The 19,952-nt window shown below is 32.9% G+C and overlaps 1 protein-coding gene across 4 annotated transcripts in view; it reads right to left on the bottom strand.

Moving 5' to 3' along the window:
• Window positions 1-19,952, bottom strand: part of SUPT3H (SPT3 homolog, SAGA and STAGA complex component) — a 593,114-nt gene that overhangs the window by 128,579 nt on the left and 444,583 nt on the right. For all 4 annotated transcript variants that reach the window (XM_031968418.1, XM_031968416.1, XM_031968419.1 and 1 more), the window contains one exon: window positions 132-207. In XM_031968418.1, coding sequence (XP_031824278.1) covers window positions 132-207 — 76 coding nt within the window. The remainder of the gene's footprint in view (window positions 1-131; window positions 208-19,952) is intronic.

Raw genomic sequence — 19,952 nt, 5'->3', positions numbered from 1 at the left:
GTTTTGAATCCCTGGGATGTCTAAGGAGCACAATCCATGTAATATGCTAATTAGTATGCTAGCAAATAGTAATGTATGATCATTCATCTATTACTAAGCACAAGTTTAGATATTTATTATATGCTACTTACAAAAGCTTAATTGGCGACTTTCACAAAATTCTGCATATTGAGCTGTATCCATCATTCGAGTCTGTCTTTCAGCCCTCTAAAAAAGAAGTCAGAGAATTATTTTAAAAGTTAGAATAGCAATATTTTATGGAGGTAACATTTTAAAAAGGATTCCTTTAAAGTTAAGGATCATAAATATTTCAATTTGCAGCTAAAATTGCAAATTTATAAAGCTTTTAAAAAGGAAAATTAATTCATATGAACAATATTAACATAATATTTATATATATAATATAATAACATTATAAAATAATTATTTCCCAAGGAGGTTCTTTTGATTTGGTTGTCTATTTATTCTAGTTAATAGAACCCAATAATTACCATACTAAATAACAGCATTATGCCTCTCTGCCCCTTTTATGTATACATAATTAGTTTTAATTCATTTTAAAAAACATTCTTTTTTTTTTTTAGTTTTCAACATTTACTTTTATAAGATTTTCATTTTTTTCTCCTATACTTTCTTTCCACCTCTCTCCCTAAGATGGTAAGTAATCTTACACATAGATAATACATGTACATATATATAAAACATTTCCACATTAATCATGTTGTGGAAGAAAAATTAGAAGAAAAGGGAAAAAACACAAAAAAGAAAAAAAAACAAAAAAAAAATTAAAATAATATGCTTCAATCTTATTCAGACTCATAGCTTTTCCTCTGGAAGTGGGTAGCATTTTCCATAATGAATCTTTCTGTTCACTCCTTTTTTTTTTTTAAATGGCACATGCAATATTAGGGCCATTTTTTTTGCCTTCTATGTTGATTGTTAGTTGAAATTGGTTTATATTTACTCCTACAGGAAAAGAGTAAAATAAAGAATGTATCTGTTTAAATTCCCAATTCGTTTTACCTGTGCTATTTTGTTTAAAAAATAGGAGAAAACTATGGGGCAAGAGAGGCCGTGAAATACAATGGAGTAAATATGCAGCTATTTGGTGACTACTGCTGTCCATTGGTTCTGATGCTATAATTTTCCAGTTTTAAAATGGGAGCCAGCCAATGGCATCCATATATTTTTCCTCCTTTAGAACTCAGAGCCAGAGCTAACAAATCCACATTTTTAAACCAGGAAGAAAACAAAGAAAAAGGTAAACACAATGTAGTTCCTTTCATCAGAGTCCAGGTATGATTCACAGCCTGGTACAATTTCATTTGTGGGGTTTTTTTGGATGCCATTTAGCAGATGTTTGCTGCTTCACTGTCCCACAAGAGGTAGGATAATTATAATTCACTCATAATATGGTGGGAAAGAAGATGACCACTTCCGTTTCCATGGTAAGAAAGGCATTCTGAAATGAGACATGCCGCTGTTATTTGGTCTGACTTATCAGCCAATGAAAAGAAAACACTCCCTGAGATTATAGCTTTTCTTTGCTTTGGAAAGGTATTGGACAAGTTCTCTTTATCACTGTCATTGGAGCACATAAGTACCATCACTACAGTTTCTTTCATAGATTTCTTTAAAATGTTTAATGGATTTTTTTTTCTTTTGGGTTGACTTTGGAAATTATCTGGATTCCATATATGTGCCTGAAAGCATCATGAATGATAATGTACCATCTGAAGTTCCGTCTGTATGTTGTTAATAAACTAATCAGTCAGAAAATGCTAATGACTCCTGGTTGCTTCTGTGACTACAATTTCCCCTAGGCACCCATTTTATTGTAATCATCTATACATCTCAACCACTCAACAATACCTATGAATTTTTATTTAGTGCTTTCTAGCTCTAAAGTTAGATGAAACAGGACTTGTGCTTTCAAAAGGAATACAGTCCAGTTCCTTTCTATTCCCTGCCCAACACTCCCTTAACCTATTCTCTCCCATTCACTATTTCCCATATGCTTTTAGGTATCTACACACTTTCATTTAGATCTGTGTCTCCAGGTTTTCCTGGTATATATAATATAATATATACATATCTCAATTTAGGAATGTATAACTTATCTATTGGATGGCTGCAATGATATTTTCAGTCTAGAGTCTTACACAAAATTTTTGGAAGAGTCATCACGTTAGAGGCAGCAATGACACTGCGGATAAAGTCAAGATCTGAGTCTAAATATCATTTTAGACACATCAGGAGCCATATGATACAGCTGGTCACTTAAATTTTCTTAACCTATGAAATAGGGACATTAACACCAATAGTATCAACTTCTCAGGATTGTTGTGAAGCTAAAAAAGAAGGAATGAATGTACAATGCTTTGCAAAACTTAAAATGCCATGTAAATGGCAATTACATCATTCTCATCTATTTTTGAAGACACTCATGTAGGAATGATGCAGGTACTAATCACAATTTATATTATATTTTGTGTTCTGTGTATTGTTGATAGTAGATAAAATGACTGTCTTTTCTAGTTAAATAAAAATATTGTGATGCTCAACTTCTAAGGGCTTAGTGAAAGCATTTTCAATATAATTCTAAGGACCACACCTGCAATTTCTTTGGTGTAGGAAACTTCCAGGTGAAGAAACTCTATACTGATACAGAATGGTACTTCCTTTGCAATTTATAGTCTCAGAAAATTACCTAGAACAATGGTATTCCCTTCTAATTTTGCCTCAGAGTTCTTTTCCTCCTTTAAGACAGCTCAAATACCATATTTTGCATGAAGCCTTTATTGACCACTTCCTTCCTCCAACATGTCATGTCTTCTCTCCCAATTTTATATATAACTGTTTTGTATGTATTTGTATTTATTAATTTTACATTTATTCTATATGTATTTTCATATGAGCATGTTTCCTCCCATAGGGATGGTTCTATTCTTTGTATAATATTTGCATCCCACTAGTAAGATACCAAGCATATGGTAGATGACTAATACATATTTTTTAACCAATTATTAGATGGATTCTTAGAAGGAGCTTTTTGAAATTCTAATCTAAATATATCTATTTTTCCTTAACAGTCTTTTGATTTTAGTATTATCTTTTTCATCTATTTTGTTGTTAAGTAAAATTTTTAGGAGTTTGTATTTAGTAACATTTTCAATGTTCTTTATCTTTTCCTTTCACCCTGTGATTTCAGATCTTGTTTCATCTAACCAGGGCTTAGGAGTAACATTATTTTTCACAATCATCCTGCACAGCTGTGCAATATGTTGCGTGACTTGGAGTTGAGGATACTATTGACAAAATGCATTATCTAGCAGATGCTTCCATTTTTGTTATGATGTAATATTATTGCATGAAGAAAACATTCATATATTTACTGAATTCAAATTTTCATCAGAACTTGCCCACTTTAGGGCTCAGTGCCATGTGCACAAAAGCATTTCTAGTAGGTGTTATTATTTGTCTATCTGATTTACTTGCTCCATTATCATCTATGTCAAAGTGATCATTATAATGGTTCCAGGTAGGGTAGGCCTGCAGCCCTTTTATCTTTTTGACTCTTATAAGCATTAACATCACACTGGCCAGGATATTAACCCAGTCAAAGGCAATTATGTTGTCCAATTTGACAGCATTTTCAAGTTTCTTCCAGCTATCAATAGAGTATCAATACAGTAGTAATATCAGGACACACCAAATCCTCTCTGTGTAGCTTCCTTGCTGGCATTCTTCTGTTTTATTAATGCCCTCCAATGTCCCTTTAAGCAAAGATAATGGCTTGGCTTTGAGGAGAATCTGACTCAAACTATATAGTGGTCAGAAAAGGAGATATGATCAAGACTCAGGCTCAACTCTCCCTTTTGATATACTGGTTGTGTGACTCTGGATAAGTCTTCTAACCTCTTCAAGACTACAGCTGCTAGAGCAGGCACCTTCCTATGCTTAGGGGAATTCTCTACCAGTATCTTCCCCTCTCAATGAAAGCAAAAGTACAGTCAAAATAATTTTGATGATGATTCTCATTATTATTATTACTGTTATTGTTATAGAAATATCTGGGTTTGGAATCAGAATCTGCATTTGACCTCTGATTTTACTAGTTGCAATCAGTATGAGCTTTATCAAATATTTATCACAGTTTCCTTTTCTGAAAAAATGAAGCATAGGGCTAGGCATTCTCTTAAGTTCCTAAATACTTGAGATGATTTCTTAAGAGTAGTAGAGGGTCTGTTCTGCGTCTGGGTTCTGTATGACACTGGTGAATCAATTAAATCATGCCATTTAATTAACTTTGTCAATTAAAAATATCATTAACTCCTCTTTCACTGTGTTTTATAAGTTGGCTGCCTAATAACTACTCCTGTAACACAGCAGCCAATTAAATCAGCACCCTGATTAAAACAGTGTCTGGAGGTGGTTTTCCCCATGACTTATCTGACTCTGTCTTCTCTTTTCTATTCCCTAAAAAAGACTAAGATACCTCTGAACCAATGAAAGAAAGTAAAAATCTTTCAAGAAAGTCTGACTCAAGAAGAAAAGTCAAAAAAATTATCTGTACAAATGCATTTTTGCATGGAGCCATGGCATTGTGTTTTCATAAGTGTTCTAGTTTGGAAAGGAGAAATAGACAACTTATGCTGGAGGTCTTCAAGAGGACAGGGAGTCAGAATTGGACATATACATAAAAATTTCTGCTAGGTTCTGCCAGGAACCTATGTTCTAGAACCTATGCAAGACCATGCTTGGAGTTCACCTAACTATAAAACAAGGATAATAATACAAACCTCCCAATCTCCTAGGAAGTTGTGCACTAGGCCAGTGAGTTTCCTAATGACAACAGCAAATTTACATATAATTTTATGGTGTACAGTTATCTTCTGTGAAATAGATAGTGGCAAATGTTATTATTCCCATTTTTATAGTTGAAGAAATAGAATAGGAAAGGTGAGGTGACTTGACTAAGATCACACAATTAGCAAGTGCCAGAACTGGGATTAGAATCCAGGCATCTTGACTCCAAATTTAATCCCTATCCTATCTAACTTTGCTGCTCCTGAAATTATAAACTGATGTATCAGAATGTTTAGTTATTGTATATCATAAAGATTTTGTTTATACCTTAATACCTAACTGTAATCTATATCTTCAACATAAACACTTGATATGTGTAATAGTATATATAACATTCTATATAATGTATAATTAAAAAGAATGTCTACATACAGCATTGTATGTTAAATGTAAAATAATGATTATATATGTTTATATGTATATATGTTTGTATGTAATTTTACATACTAACAAATCCATTCTGTTCCTTAGGTTAAATCTTTCCTTTAGTTGGTCATCTCCTATATTCAACCCAGTAATGTCCAGATATTTCATCAGCCATTTGAAATAAACTTTCTTTGGCTACAATAAAGGCATCCTTTCCCCAATCATTATTCCCTAAGTCCTTTAAAAACTACATGGTAGATGTCCTAATATGACATCAAAATATGATGGTTAAAGAAACTGATTCTATACCCACAAAGATTCTTTGTTCCTTACTACAGAACCACTAGGTGAGATTTTATTATCTTTACCTATGTATTTTATTTCCAAGTCCTTCAAATTTCAGACACTACTCTTTTGAAAAGTACCCAAGAATTCCACAGGGTATTGTTTAACATACCCAAACTTCTCTTAGAAAAGAAAAAAAAAATAATGGTGGTAGAATTTTTCAGAGACAGAGTGGAGGTTATGACTCGTACATAATTTGGGCTATATCTGGTGGCACCAACCTTCAATTCTTCATATTAGAGGACATAATTTTAGGCATAGTCAAATGAAACAAGAACTATACCACAATGGGCAGTGAGCTGAATCTAGAGTGGTCAAAGATAGTAGCTGGGTGACTCTGCATATGTCACTTACTCCCAGCTGTCTTACTTTCTCCAATTATAAAATGAGGATAATAGCGGCATCTACCTCCCAGGATTATTGTGAGGATCAAATGAGACAATATTTGTAAAACACTTAGCACAGCATCCAACTATGTTGTAAGTGTGTCAGATAGTATGACTATGTTTCAAGCCCCAAATCTATAAAATAGCGTTATTACTATCATTCAAATTATACAGAAGTCTGCCTCTTTATTATACTAAGCCATATTCCACATTTTCCCCCGTTTCTTACTGGAGCAATCACTTCAAGCTACAATTCATAAAAACCTCTAAGAAATGATAAAACAAAACAAAATAAAACTCAAAACATTAGCAAATCAGAACTATTATTAAGCTAAAGTTTGTTATCTATATTCAGATTAGGTTTATCATTTGTGACAACTACTAACCTCCCCAAATTCATTTTCACTGAGGTACTAGAATAATAGGTAATTACTTTCATCTATTCATTTAAAAGATATTTATTAAACACCTATTATTACTATTCCACATGGTCATAAAACTTGAATAAAAAAAGATAAAGAAGATAAGTGGGTTTGTCTTAAGATAATTCATGAGGAACAATTAGTCTAAAATGTAATCTTGCTGAATTATTAAAATTGATTATTCTTATAACTTTTCATACTTTGCATTTGCATTGTTTCATTCATATGAGATGATGCTTAGATTTTCATAAAAATTTTAGGACACTGATTATGAATGATGATTTTAACCCAAATTTTAATTTCAAATAAAAATGTATTTTAGTGTAGTATTTCGAGGGTTTACAGGCTTCATATCAATCAGATATATTGAAAACTATTATAATTAAGAGCTTTTAGAGAGTTATAGAGTAGAAGAGATACAAATATATTAGGTTTTATTCTTTGAATTTTCCTGTAACATGTCAAAAAATCTGAAAAATGACAAAAACTGACAATAATATAAGAAGAAAACAATTCAAGTGTCTGAATATTTTACTATAGTTGCCTATTTAAATTATAGTTTATGAAAATGCAAGCATCTCATGTTCCAATGATTAGATAAACTCCAAAAAATGAGGAAGGGCAATCTCTTTCTAAGGAGACGGTTGATTTGGTTTATAAACCAAACCTAGGGGAACTATGGAGTACTGTCCAAATTCTACTGTAAAGTCATACAGTTCAAGAGACTGCATTAAAATAATAAAGCAACATTCAAGGAGTGTAAAAGTTGATCACTTGTATGACTTAAATTGTTAAACTTCTATAATTTTTATTGTAGCTATATTCATGGTAGCCACTATACAATGCTAGAATTTTGCCAAGTCATTGGAGGGACTTACCATGGCTCCCCAGATTCAGAATCATAGTCTCAGAAAATATGGAGTCTAACTTCTACCTGAACACAAATACTTTTGACAAACACCCAACAAGTAGTCTTTTTTTCAAGGTCTTCGGTAAGAGAAAATCTATTATTTCCTGAACCAGCCTATTCCATTTTTGGACAGCTCTCAAGTTTTTCTTATAACACGCTGGGTGTAGGGAATGTTTCATTTTTGTCTTTGTGTTCCCAGTACCTGGCATGATATTTTTTTGTTTGTATTCCTAGCAGCTGGCACAAACTACGCAAGAAATGTTTGTTGACTGATTTCTACCCAATGCAACTTCTGCCTTTGAGCCAAGAAGAACAAGTTAAATTCCTCTTCTATATGATAGCCTTTCAATATTTGAAGATAGTTATTATGTCATGAGTCTTTTAAAGATCAACACCACATCTTTCAATTAATCCTAACTGATTTTTCCAAATCCAAAAGGAAATGGGTCTGTGCACTTATTTTGAAATAAAAGATAATGAATGCTTTTGGTAATATTTAGGTCTGTTTTTTTCTGCTTTCGGTAATATGATAGAACTCAGTACAACTATGGGATACTGCATTCAACTATAAAGCTGGACTTCGATTTGTATTTTACAAAACATCTACTTTTTCTTTTTTTTAAAGCTACATTTGAACTTGAATACAGACAGCATTGAATAATAAGGCACTTGGAATCTCATTTTGAGCAAGTCACCTAACCTCTCTGTGATTCAGTTTTCTCATGTCAAATGAAGAGTTTGAATTCAATCTTCTAAGGACTCTTCCAGATTTAAATTAATGATTCTATGAACCTTTTTTGAATCAGGCTAGCTTTGTTATTATTAATCATGCTTGCCATGCACATCATTATTTTGAATTGTGTAGTTTTTAATAAAACTTTCTTCTTACTATCAGAATAATAATATTCATACTTTACATGTGCATTGTTTCAGTCATATGGCATAATGCTTAGATTTTCATAGAAATTTTAGGACATTGATTAATGTCCTAAATTAACTTTCTCTCAAAGTCTTAGAAGCCAGATTCACTGAGTGCATACTTTGACATTGCCTATATAGAATGTTAGAAACATTAAATGATAAAAACCTGTTTTTGGTATCATTCAGGGAAAAAAGGATTCTTCCTACTCTTATTGCCATTATAATGAGTTACCTCTGGGTTATATAAAGCAGCATACAGGAGAAAGAAGGTTGGATTTGAATTCAGAGGATTCTGGTGTGAATCCTGGGTCTGCCATTTGCCTTCTATTCCACCATGAGCAAGATACTTAATTTTTCACAGCTGTAAAAAGAGAGGATGATATTGGATGACTTCTAAATCTCCCCTACCTCTACATCAGATGGGGGGAACATCCAGCCTGCAGGTTGTATAAAACCATCAGAATGCATAAAGCCCACAAAATCATTTGCTAAGGCAACTGCAGGCAATGATGAGCTGAAAGCTAGGTACAGCAACATCCCACTGCTTGAGTTCTATAAGATGACAATTTTGTATGGCCTGTGAATTATGTTATAAATATTCAAATGGACCTTGGCAGAAAAAAAGGTTTCCAAACTCTGCTTTACATCAAAGATCTTTAAAAAAAAAAAAACCCTTAATCTGTTATTTACTCCAACTTTTTGTTATAGTGGTTCTATTAGGGATCAACAACAATGCTTTCAGGTTGTCAACAAAGAGCATAATCATAATAAAAAGAATTACTAAAAGATTGGATATCACTAACCATCAATATGTTAATATGGAAAGACCCATATAATAGATACTTTTTTTTTAAACCAATAACCTAGAAATTTTCCTGACATTTTCAAAATGTATTATATATTCTGAAATCTATTTGGGTTGGATGAAAAGTCATTCTTATCTCTCTATCAAAAAGTTACAGGTTTCTCTGACTATTGTAAAACAAACAAGTAGTTAGGGTGCCTAATCTCCATGTTTATTGCAAATTCATTTTCTAGATGCCTAACATATGGACAAAGGGACTGACATCTCAAGGAATAAGGTAGCAGTTATAATTTGCTTTGCTTTCAATTATCAGCTTTGACCCCAAATGATTCCACTCTGGGGAAACTTATCTTAGAAAAACTATTTTCAGCAATCTTTACTCTCTTTAACCCCTTCCAACAGCTATTTTCAGGGAAAAGACTGAATTACTTATACAGCAGGCAGTTCCATTTAAATAATCTGCATGCTTTCACTGGAGCATGCTTAGGGTTATAAAAGATATGTACTGGCATATCTTCTGTAGATTTCTGAGAACATATGACATTTATCTTTCCTTAGCAATGAAGAATCACAAAAGTAAGACTTTCAAACAAAGATGAAGGCTTATCTGTTATTCTTTACTATCTAGGATAAAATAATCATTCTGATCTCCCTTAAAAGATACAATCTTTGAAATATGAAGTCCTTTTTCTATGGAAAAGGCAGATTGCCAATAGTTAAACTTGTATCAACTGTTTCATGTTACAAGAAAATGCATTCAGCTGTTCTAGAGCATCTGAAAGCCAAATGTTACAAAATGAATTCAGAATTTAGCATTAATGTTAAGTGGTAAAGTTTCGAGCCTCTCCAATCATTTGTTTATTAGTTATGGCCCATCAAGAGGAGCCTATTCATTTGTAGATGAGGACACCAACTAGAAATGCTCACAGAGCAAAAAGAATGATAGCTCTAGAAAGGATCCCAGGAAGCATCTAGTAAGAATCTGAAAAGACAAGCCACTTGTTTCAGTACATTTCTCTTGTTAAAGTTAAGATTAACCTTATTAGAGATTAAAGGTTCTCTAATCTCTTGTTAGTTTAGGCTGAGAAGGCAGACTTTCAAAGTTCTTTTCACTATACTGTACTCAGTGTCCTGCTCAAGTACAGAATAAAATTTCACTCAATAATAACAGTATGCCTGCCCTACCTGCCCTTTTAAGGAGGACTGTCAAAATCTAGTTATGTTCTTTCAAAATGTCTCTCAGGGTTCTCTCCCTTTTACTAACAGTCTCATAACTGAGACATTTTACTAGCTTCCCAGCTAATTTCCTCAATGCTCATCTATTCCATCCTGAGTATCACTTATCTCCATTCAACACTGACACATGGGATATTCAAGCTAAAAGTTTCATTAAAGATTCTCTAATATAAACTCTGTGTTTGGACAAAAAAGAATTCTAAAGACTACAAATGACTTGGTTAAAATCACACAGCTAAATTTATGGCAGAGGGAGGACTAGAACTCAAACATTTGGCCTCTAAGTTTCACAGCTTCCAACATACCAAGCTTTTACCGTTTCACTTCTCTGCTCTAATATCTATAATGGTGACCACCTCAAATCCAAGTGCCTATGTCCATCTTTCAAGGTTTTGACCTTATCTTAGCCATGCACTCTATGCCTGCCATGCTCTTGCTGATCTCCTATACCCCCCAACTCCGAGAATGTTCTCTTCCTGTTTCTACAGTGCCTTGAGATTTACCAGGTTTTTTTTGTGTTTTTTTTGTGTTTTTTTTTTTGTTTGTTTGTTTTTTGGCATAACCTTGTGAGGGATAGGGGAGTTGTCTTCCTATAGAAAAGAATAGATATTTCTTGGCTATTTCCTTTCTTCATAATCCCTCCTCTTCCTCCTCCTCCAAATTCCTGGAAGTGTCAGGAACATAGTAAATAATATTATGCATTAAGACTTAAATTCTATGTCTGCAGAACACTTTGCTTCTATTATAAGCCCATTTAATCCTCAATGTAAGGACTGACTAAATTAAATTAAATGAAATCTTTCACTCTGTGGAGGAATTACAAATATCATTCCCATTTTTTTCTTTTTTTTTTCTTTTTTTTATAATTACTTTTTATTGACAGAACCCATGCCAGGGTAATTTTTTTTACAACATTATCCCTTGCACTCACTTCTGTTCCGATTTTTCCCTCCCTCTTTTTCCCCTCTATCATTCCCATTTTATTTTATTTTATTTTTTTTTTTTTAGGAAAAAAAATGTTTCATTTTTAATTCATTTAATCAATTAAAGTACTGCCTTATACACTTCAATAGCAATTAAGTGAACATCAGAGGGAGAATGCTGACAAAATGCCAACTAGAATAACAGAAGTATTTGGGAGAATTCAGTTAAAAAATAATAATAATAAAGTGTGCTCTATCCATATATTCATGATCTGAGTCACAGTCATCTCCAAGTCTTATTTCGATTCATTATATAGAGCTTCTCCACTTTTGACTGGCAAAGTATATAATCAGCATAATATCTATATTGACCATTTGTTGATATCCATATAGAGTCACCTTTTGGATTGTTGAAAAAGTGTTTTCTATGACCACTGAGCTAGCCTGACAAAACTCTCTACGTTTCTGCACTACTCCACTTTGTATTCCAAAGTCAAACTTGCCTATCATTACAATTATTTTTTGATTCTCTTCATTATTCCAATCCCATAAAATGTATCATTCCCATTTTAAAGATGAAAAAGTTGAATCTAAAGAGGCTGTATCTTGCTTATGGTCATATGACTAGTAACTGTCAGAGGCTAAATTCCAATTCTGAGATCAGCTGACATTTTCTATGACATTCTGTTTATGAAACAAATGATAAGTACTGTTCAGTTTTTCCTATTCTTGTTCTCCTGGCTCAAGTACAAATTCAACCTGCTGGCTTTGTTGTGGTTAGTTTAGCTGATAGTAAAGGGAATAATTCTCAGTACTCAAGACAAATATGTACATTTTGATCAAATGTTAATTCCATATACATAGTAGAACATAAAGTATTGAGGAAAGGAAACAGAGGAAGTGATCTAGGACTTTTGTCTCCTTATTTATTATTTATTCTTCCTTATTCTTATTTAAAAGAACGAAATAAAGAACTTAAGGGGTTATATGACTAACTACCTGCCTGCTGTGTGAAGAATAAACTAACTAAGTTCAGGGAAACTCATGAACAGGTTGACTTACAGAGTAACAAACTGTAAGGCCACAGACATTCTTGAAGACAATTTTCTAAATGACAGTGACTAGCATTCTGGGAGGGAGAACCCCATCCCTAGCAGAGGGTTACTCAATCAACACATCCTTGAAGGACTGACAAGAACAATGATAACAACCAATATTTTCAAGATTTGTCTGCATTTTCTTCTTTTAAAAAGTGAGGACAACTAGGGAGTGTAGTGAATAGAGTACTAGCCTTGAAGTCAGGAGGACCCAAGTTCAAATCTGGCCTTAGACAGTTAACACTTCCTAGCTGTGTGATCCTGGGCAAGTCACTTAACCTCAACTGCCTCAGCAAAAATAAATAAATAAAATAATAAAATTAAATGAATTTTAAAAGTGACTAAGTTTTTAATAAGTAATTACCACACAAAATACAAAATAAATATTTGGTAGGGTTGAACTTGCAGTTAAAACTTCGGCAAGATACTGAATACTCTATTAAGATGTTCACTGATATTTCTTAATAGTTGATTGGCTATTGAACTATAAGACATATAAAAAAATCAAGGCAACTTGAAAAAGTAATAGGCTATAACCTATCATTATAGCCCCAGTTATATTTTTATAGTAAAAAAAGGTGGATGGGTATGGTAGTGGGAGTGAAGAGGGCACAGTTATCAATTTCTTCTTATTATTTTAAAATTTATTATGTTTTTGTGAAGCAATTGCAGTTAAGTGACTTGCTCAGGGTCAAACAGCTACAGTTATCAATTCCTAAGGAACAAATACCTTAGAAATTCTAATTTTGAATAACTTTTGATGTTATACATCCAAATCAGTAGGAAGCAGAATGTATTCTAAAATATCTAAGGAACTCCATTATACTGCACAGTATCTATTTTTCAATATGAAGAGTAAAAGTGTATATTGTTAATAATTTATCACAAAGTGATGGGTTTTGTTTTTTAATATACTAAATATATATATGCTTATGTTATTAAAATACGTGATAGTACATTCAAATAAAGTTTCCTGGACAAACAGTTGTATTGAAGAAAATGAAATGGAATCTTATAGTATAAATATACTTGAATTAAATAAATTAGTGCTTGGCATATTTTTATTATTGTTTCATCAGGAAAGTGGTTTAATACTATTTGGGATTTTTTTCCCCAGTGGGAAAATGCTTTCATATCTCATTAAGATTCATTATTTGAATTTATTATACAAAAAACATAACTGAATTGAACAATAAAACATATGGGAATATATTTTGACTTTCTGGAGGAGTCACTTTTTCAGTGATCTGCTAATACCACATATGCTAATGCCATGTTTGGTTGAAAATCTACATATTTAAAATTGTTAATATTTTTGACCAATGTTTTCCAAAAATTGCAAGCATATTTTTGATATCTAACGTAGCAAATATTATATGAGAGTTTATGACTAGACTAGTGAATTTAAAGAAATGGTAGATGACTGATCTCTCTTTATGCTCCTGATAGAGGATGCTGTAATTCTTTTCTGTGGTTTTTCTTTGGCTGTACATCAAAAACTTCACATACCAGGTTAATACATGTAAGACCTTTAAGCCTCCTGAATCACATTATTAAAAGTTCTCATAGGTTTATACAATTTTTAGATATTATTTTTATTTTATATTAGATTTATACAATATTAGATTTATACAATTTTCAGATGAACCTATATAACTTTTGAACCTAGCAAAATGTCTACAGATACAATTAAATATTTTGGTCATTTAGGGTAAAAGAATAGAACATTGCCTAGAAAATATGGATATGATATGGTTGCACAATTCATTTCATGGACTTTTCTTGAATCCCAAGTATAAAACTTCATGTTTTCCTTTTGTATTTCATTACAATGTTAAAAGCATAGAACAAATATTTGAGTAATTTAAAATGAACATTAGCTAGAACTTGGCTGCAATTAGTAAACTTTTTGTTTAAGCAAGTGATTAGAACATTTAAAATATAATCACAAAAATGTTGAGTCTTACTGATATGTTAAGTCTTCTTTCATTTTTTTTCATGGATTTACAAAGGATAGAAAACTATACTGGACATTAAATAATCACAAAATCAGAAAAAGTCCTCTTTGGGATTTCCTTTAGTTTCTACTCGTTCTTTAATTTCAGCTGTTGAGCTGAGACTAAGGCTTTGGTCAATTCCCCCTAAAATGTTTCTAGAAATGCTTAGCTAGACTTGCCTATATTTTTCAAGGCCTTAAAACATCATAAAATGTGAGTGCTATTGTCTTGAATATCATAAATGAATTTACAGGAAAAGAAAATTTGGTTTTTTTAGAGTCGATTTGTTTTGTTTTTCCTTATAAAACAGTTCTGAGCTTAGGCTAAGACAATGTTGGAAGTAATAGTATGCTTGTACTTCCCTGGGTCAATAAAATGGATCCTCACTTTTCTTGTCTGTCTGTGTCACTTTTCTCCCAACTCTAATTTCAGATAAAAAATTTATATTTTGGCTAGCCAGATGCTTACTTTTTATTAAGCATATGTATGTGTAAGTTTGCACATATGCACAAGTAACTTGATATATTATCAAAGTAATAATATAATAAATGACAAGAAGATCACCTGCAATAACTGAGTCTGTTTCATCTTTAAAATAAAATATTTAAAATGGTACTTTCTTCTTTGTAAAGTGCTTTCTAAAGCTCTCTACACATATGTTAATGGCTAAGTGCCACTAACAAAGAAAGAATGATTGTTACTATTTCCTTTGGAATTGTCTAGAGATGAGTCAAAATGTTGCTTCATTACAAACTTTGGGAGAAGCAGTAGTAATGAATTGTGACTTTGAAAACTATGTCTCATACTAAATCTGAATCACACATGCTTGAAAATAAAAAGGGGGGAAATCAAAATATGCCTGAATAAAAAAAGGCATCAAATCATTCATCACTGACATGAGGTCACCAGTCTAGTGAAAATTTCAAATACATTAGGATAAAAATAGACTTCTTACAACTGGATGCCATCTGAATCAAGATTAGAAAGAAAACAAAATATAACTGAATTGTTTGTCCCATAAAGGGAATGTTCTTATTCATTTGAAGTTGACGTTTCTTTTATCATAATTGTGCTGAGTTGTTTTCATGAGTCAGAAGTGAGCACATTCATCAACAGATTCTTGCCACACAAGCAGATCTTGCTGAATCCTAAGTTCAGACAAGACAAAAGGAACAAAATGAGTTTCTGATCCTGCCAAGACTTAGTCATGAAAGAAAACCAGACCAAAGACAGTAAGATAAAATTACTCAATTAGGACTATCATCAGACTGGAATATCCATTGAGTGACATCCTCCAACACCACATTTCCATCTAAAGAACAGTTGATAGATAACAAAGGACAAATAAATAGCCATTTGTGATATGATAGACCCTGATTTCTTAGATGCTATGTGCCAAAGACAAAGAGTACTAAAAGAGAAGTCATATGATGAGCTCTATTTTTTTCCTCTAACAATTCATTATTAGCTATGTAACTATAATTTTGAGCAATTCAATCCACCTCTCTGAATCTCAGTTTCCCAATCTGTAGAATGAAGTGATTGGCCCCAAGTACATTTAGGATTCCTTCTACTTTCATCTTCAAAAGATTTAATAGGCTGCACTGTGTCAAGTAATAGTAATTCACTATCTTTTCATTCTTAATACAAAATAAAACACTGTGCCATTGTAAAGCAGTGATTATTTGGTTACAATATAGAATTTTACATACATACACATGCATGTGTGTGTAATACAGGGCTAGAGGTAAACAAGTTCTTTAGCATAATGAATGAATGAATGAAAAAGTATTTTTAAAATGCTTACTGTGAGCAAAGTATTGCATTCAGTGCAGGCGATACAAAGAGAAAAGCTAGACCATCCTTGATCTTAAGAAGTTCAATAGTTTAATGAAGGAGATAACTTGCACAGGAAGTTTCAATTATAAATCAGATGGAGAGACCAAGTGATTTTCAGGGTGTCATGGCAAAGCTAAAAAGAATACAATTTTAAGGCCATTTCCACTGGGGAAAACAAAAACAAAAACAAAACAAAGCTATTTATTTCCAGTGCTAAATCATCTGACAGTGTCAGTGACTTTGGTTGTAAGAACATTTTTCTGAGTCTTCATAAGTAAGTAACATGAACTTCCTAAAAAAACCAAAACAAAACAAAAAAAAAAAAAAAAAAAAAAACACCTTGGCAACTAATATGTTACTCAAGTCCAGATTAGCTATACCAAAGGCATTGTAATAGTGGCTTTCTCTTTGCCTTCAAGAAAGGACACATTTCAGACTCCTCCTGGGACAGCAAACATGAAACATGCAATTATGGTGCTATTTAACAAAACAATTTCTTTTCATATATTTACTGATACATCCCAACCTCTCAGATGTCAATACCCAAAGTTTATTCAGCATTCACTAGTGAGCTGACATCTTATAATCTGATGTAAAAATAAATGGTCATGCATTAGTTCCAATTTCCATGTTAAAGGGTGGAGAGTAGATGTCCTATTGAGAGTCTGAAGAAGGTAAACTTAGGTTTCTGAAAGAAATGAGGGAAGGGAAGCAGTCCAGATACCCTGTGCTTTGATGTGTAGGGTGAGGTTTTTGGATTTGCTTCACAGGGAAGTCACCACAGGGCTTTAAGGTGGGGTGCAAGGAGAGAAGCGGCAGCAGGGAGGAGAGTTTGGAGGAGTTAGCGATGGAGGCAGAAAGTCTGCTCGGGACAATATTGCAAAAGTTCTGGCAAAAGATTATGGCTTCCTAGACAAAGACTATGACGGTACAGAGCAAGTGGATACAAGAGATACTACATAGAATGGAAAAAGTAGGTTTAAACAACTAAGTATATTCTGTTAAGAAGAGAAATGAGTTACAGATTACTTCCAGGAGTAGGATGATGGAAATAAAATAGCAGTGCCCACTTTCATGGCTTCATGAACATAAGGAAGGAACAGATCCTAACAAAAAGATCACCAGCTTAATTTATATATCATATTCAAAGTGGGTCAAGAAAATCAGATAATTTTTAAGTTCTTCGTGGCTTTAAATCTAGAGAATAAACCCAGTGGTAAGCAAGTGTATTTGTATGATACTTATAAACTAATACAAGCAGATGTTTCTTCACTAAAATCTGACACAAAGTGAGAATACTAAATGTCCTTGGTGACTGGCAGTATTTTGTTACTCAAAACATCTCTCAAATTTGAGGCATGAATATACTTTTTGAAACAGGAATCTGTTGTTTTTTTAGACCTTCCCTACTTCCAAAGTCCTTCATATCAAAACTCCAAGCTTGTTGAACTCTAACTTGCTACATATTTTATCTTTTATTTAATTTCCTATTTTATTTATAATCCTGCAATTTTTATAATGAAATATAATATTTATATTGTACTTTGCATTAAATCATTTGTTGTTGTTGTTTGTCCTTCATCCTCAAAGAAGACCAGGACATTACGGAGGGGATGCTATGACATGCAAGTGAATTAGATGCAAGTGATGGAGCCTGAGCCTGTGCAAGGTCACTTGCCTTACTTTCCCCTCTAGAGCCATCTGGGTCCAGTGGCAAAATATAGATCAGGTCGACTGGAGATGGCCTGGATGCAGAGGGAGACCTGGGCTTTTGAAGCCAAGGTCTTCTACAAGTCTCAGTTTGACTGAGGCCACATCCACTCAGTGATTAAGGCTAGATAGCAATTGAGACAAAGAATCTCCTCTTTCAAACTAGTCCAGATGAAGAGTCTGAGACTCAGAGGGATTAAGTGATTTCCTTAAGATTACTTTAGTCAGAAGTGAGATCTTTCTAACTGTAAGTCCAGAGAGAAATATATATGCAAAGATATTTATTGTAACAATTTTTGTATATTAGAGAACTGAAAGCTAAAGGGGTGCCCATCAATTGGGAAATGGCTGAACAAGTTATGGTCAATAGGTTCCTGAATGAAAACCAACAGCAGCAACTCATGTATTTACAGATATGACCCATGCATATGTATGCAATCACTTATGAATATATGTTCATACAGCTTTTCCTACAGAGCCAAGAACTCCCTTAAAGTCCTGGAAGCATAATTCCCCAGGGCAGCTAGAAATTAATGAATGCCTCACTGAGGAAAAGCAGCAATTCTAGTTTCTACCAGTCTGTACTGTAAGAAACAATGAAAGAGATGGTTGCAGGGAAACCTGTGAAGATTTATTTGCATGAACGGGACAGAGTGAAGTGAACAGAAATAAAAGAACAATTTATACAATGACGTAAACACTATCAAAATGAACACCTTAGAAAGACTTAAGAATTCTAATCAATACAATGATCAACAATGACTCCAGAAGGCTGATGATAAAGAATGTTATCTACCTCTGTTAAGAGGTAGATAATGGCCTACCATGTAGAGTGATTCACATTTTTTTACATATGGCAATATGAGAGTTTCATTTATTTGATTTTACTTATTTGGTACTAGGATTGTTTGTTTTTTCCTGGGATAAGGCAAATAGATTAGCATAGAAAATGTTTCACAACTGAAAAAAAGAATAATGCTTTCACTAAGTAAAGCAAAATATACACATATGAAAAATTAAATGAGACAGGCCCTATTACCTTTGCTAATCATTTGTATGATATTCCTCTTGTGTCAGGAAAAATAATCTAGATAATACTTTTCTTCTTTAGCATACTATTATTTATAATGTCTTAAGTAATAGGATATTCTGGTGATAAAAAAAAATTACAAACTTTAAAACACTCAAAAACATAAAAGAACACAAAATTATAGGATTAATAAATAATGTAAAAGTCCTCAAATATCCTGATATGCAAATTTTTATGAACAACACTCTTTGATTTAAATGGTTCTTAGAGCAAAACATATAAAACAATGAATACTTGTTCTGTGTATAGTTACAACTATTTCTTCAGTCATAATTCCATGACCAAAAAAAAGAAATCTCAGAATATAAGAATCAAACTTTAATTTGTTATGTAAAATAACTAGTTTATTAGTTCCAGGAAAGAGGAAAAGAAAAAATGAAATAAAAGTTCTAGATAACCAGAAATGAAGAAACTAGAAATTTATTCAGTGATAACAACAAACATTTAAGTGCTTGGTTGCAAAGTCCTGGGCTAGATACTTGGAATGACATAAAATTCCCCTCATAAGGTTTTGGGCAATTAGACGGCTTAGTGGATATAGCACTGGTATAGAATCAGAAAATCTTGAGTTCAAATCCAGCCTTAGAAATTTACTTGCGGAGTGGGCCTAGGCAAGTCACTTAATCTCTGTTTACCTTAATCCACTGGAGAAGGAAAGAAATTGCTAACCACTCCAGTATCTTTGCCAAGAAAACTCCATTGACAATATGGTCCATGGGTTCATGAATACTTGGACATGACTGAATGAAAAACAACAGCAGCAACCCATGTATTTACAGGCCTGACCCTTGCAATCACGTGTGAATGTATGTTCATACAGCTTTTCCTACAGGGCTAAGAACTCCCTTAAAGTTCTGAAGCTTAATTTCCCAGGGAAGCTAGAAATTAATGAAATCTTCCAATGACTCATTGAGGGAAAGCAACAATTGTACTTTCTACCAGTAAAACATAATCTCTGCTAGGATGGAAAAGCTTTGAGAATGTGTCTGATAATATATTAGATATATTTGATTCAAGGACCAACCTATCTGTATTT

The sequence above is a fragment of the Sarcophilus harrisii genome, chromosome 4 (assembly GCF_902635505.1).
Source record: "Sarcophilus harrisii chromosome 4, mSarHar1.11, whole genome shotgun sequence".
NCBI classification, from domain to species: Eukaryota; Metazoa; Chordata; class Mammalia; order Dasyuromorphia; family Dasyuridae; genus Sarcophilus; species Sarcophilus harrisii.
The sequence above is the reverse complement of the archived record's forward strand: the minus strand, read 5'-3'. Positions and strand labels throughout refer to the sequence as shown.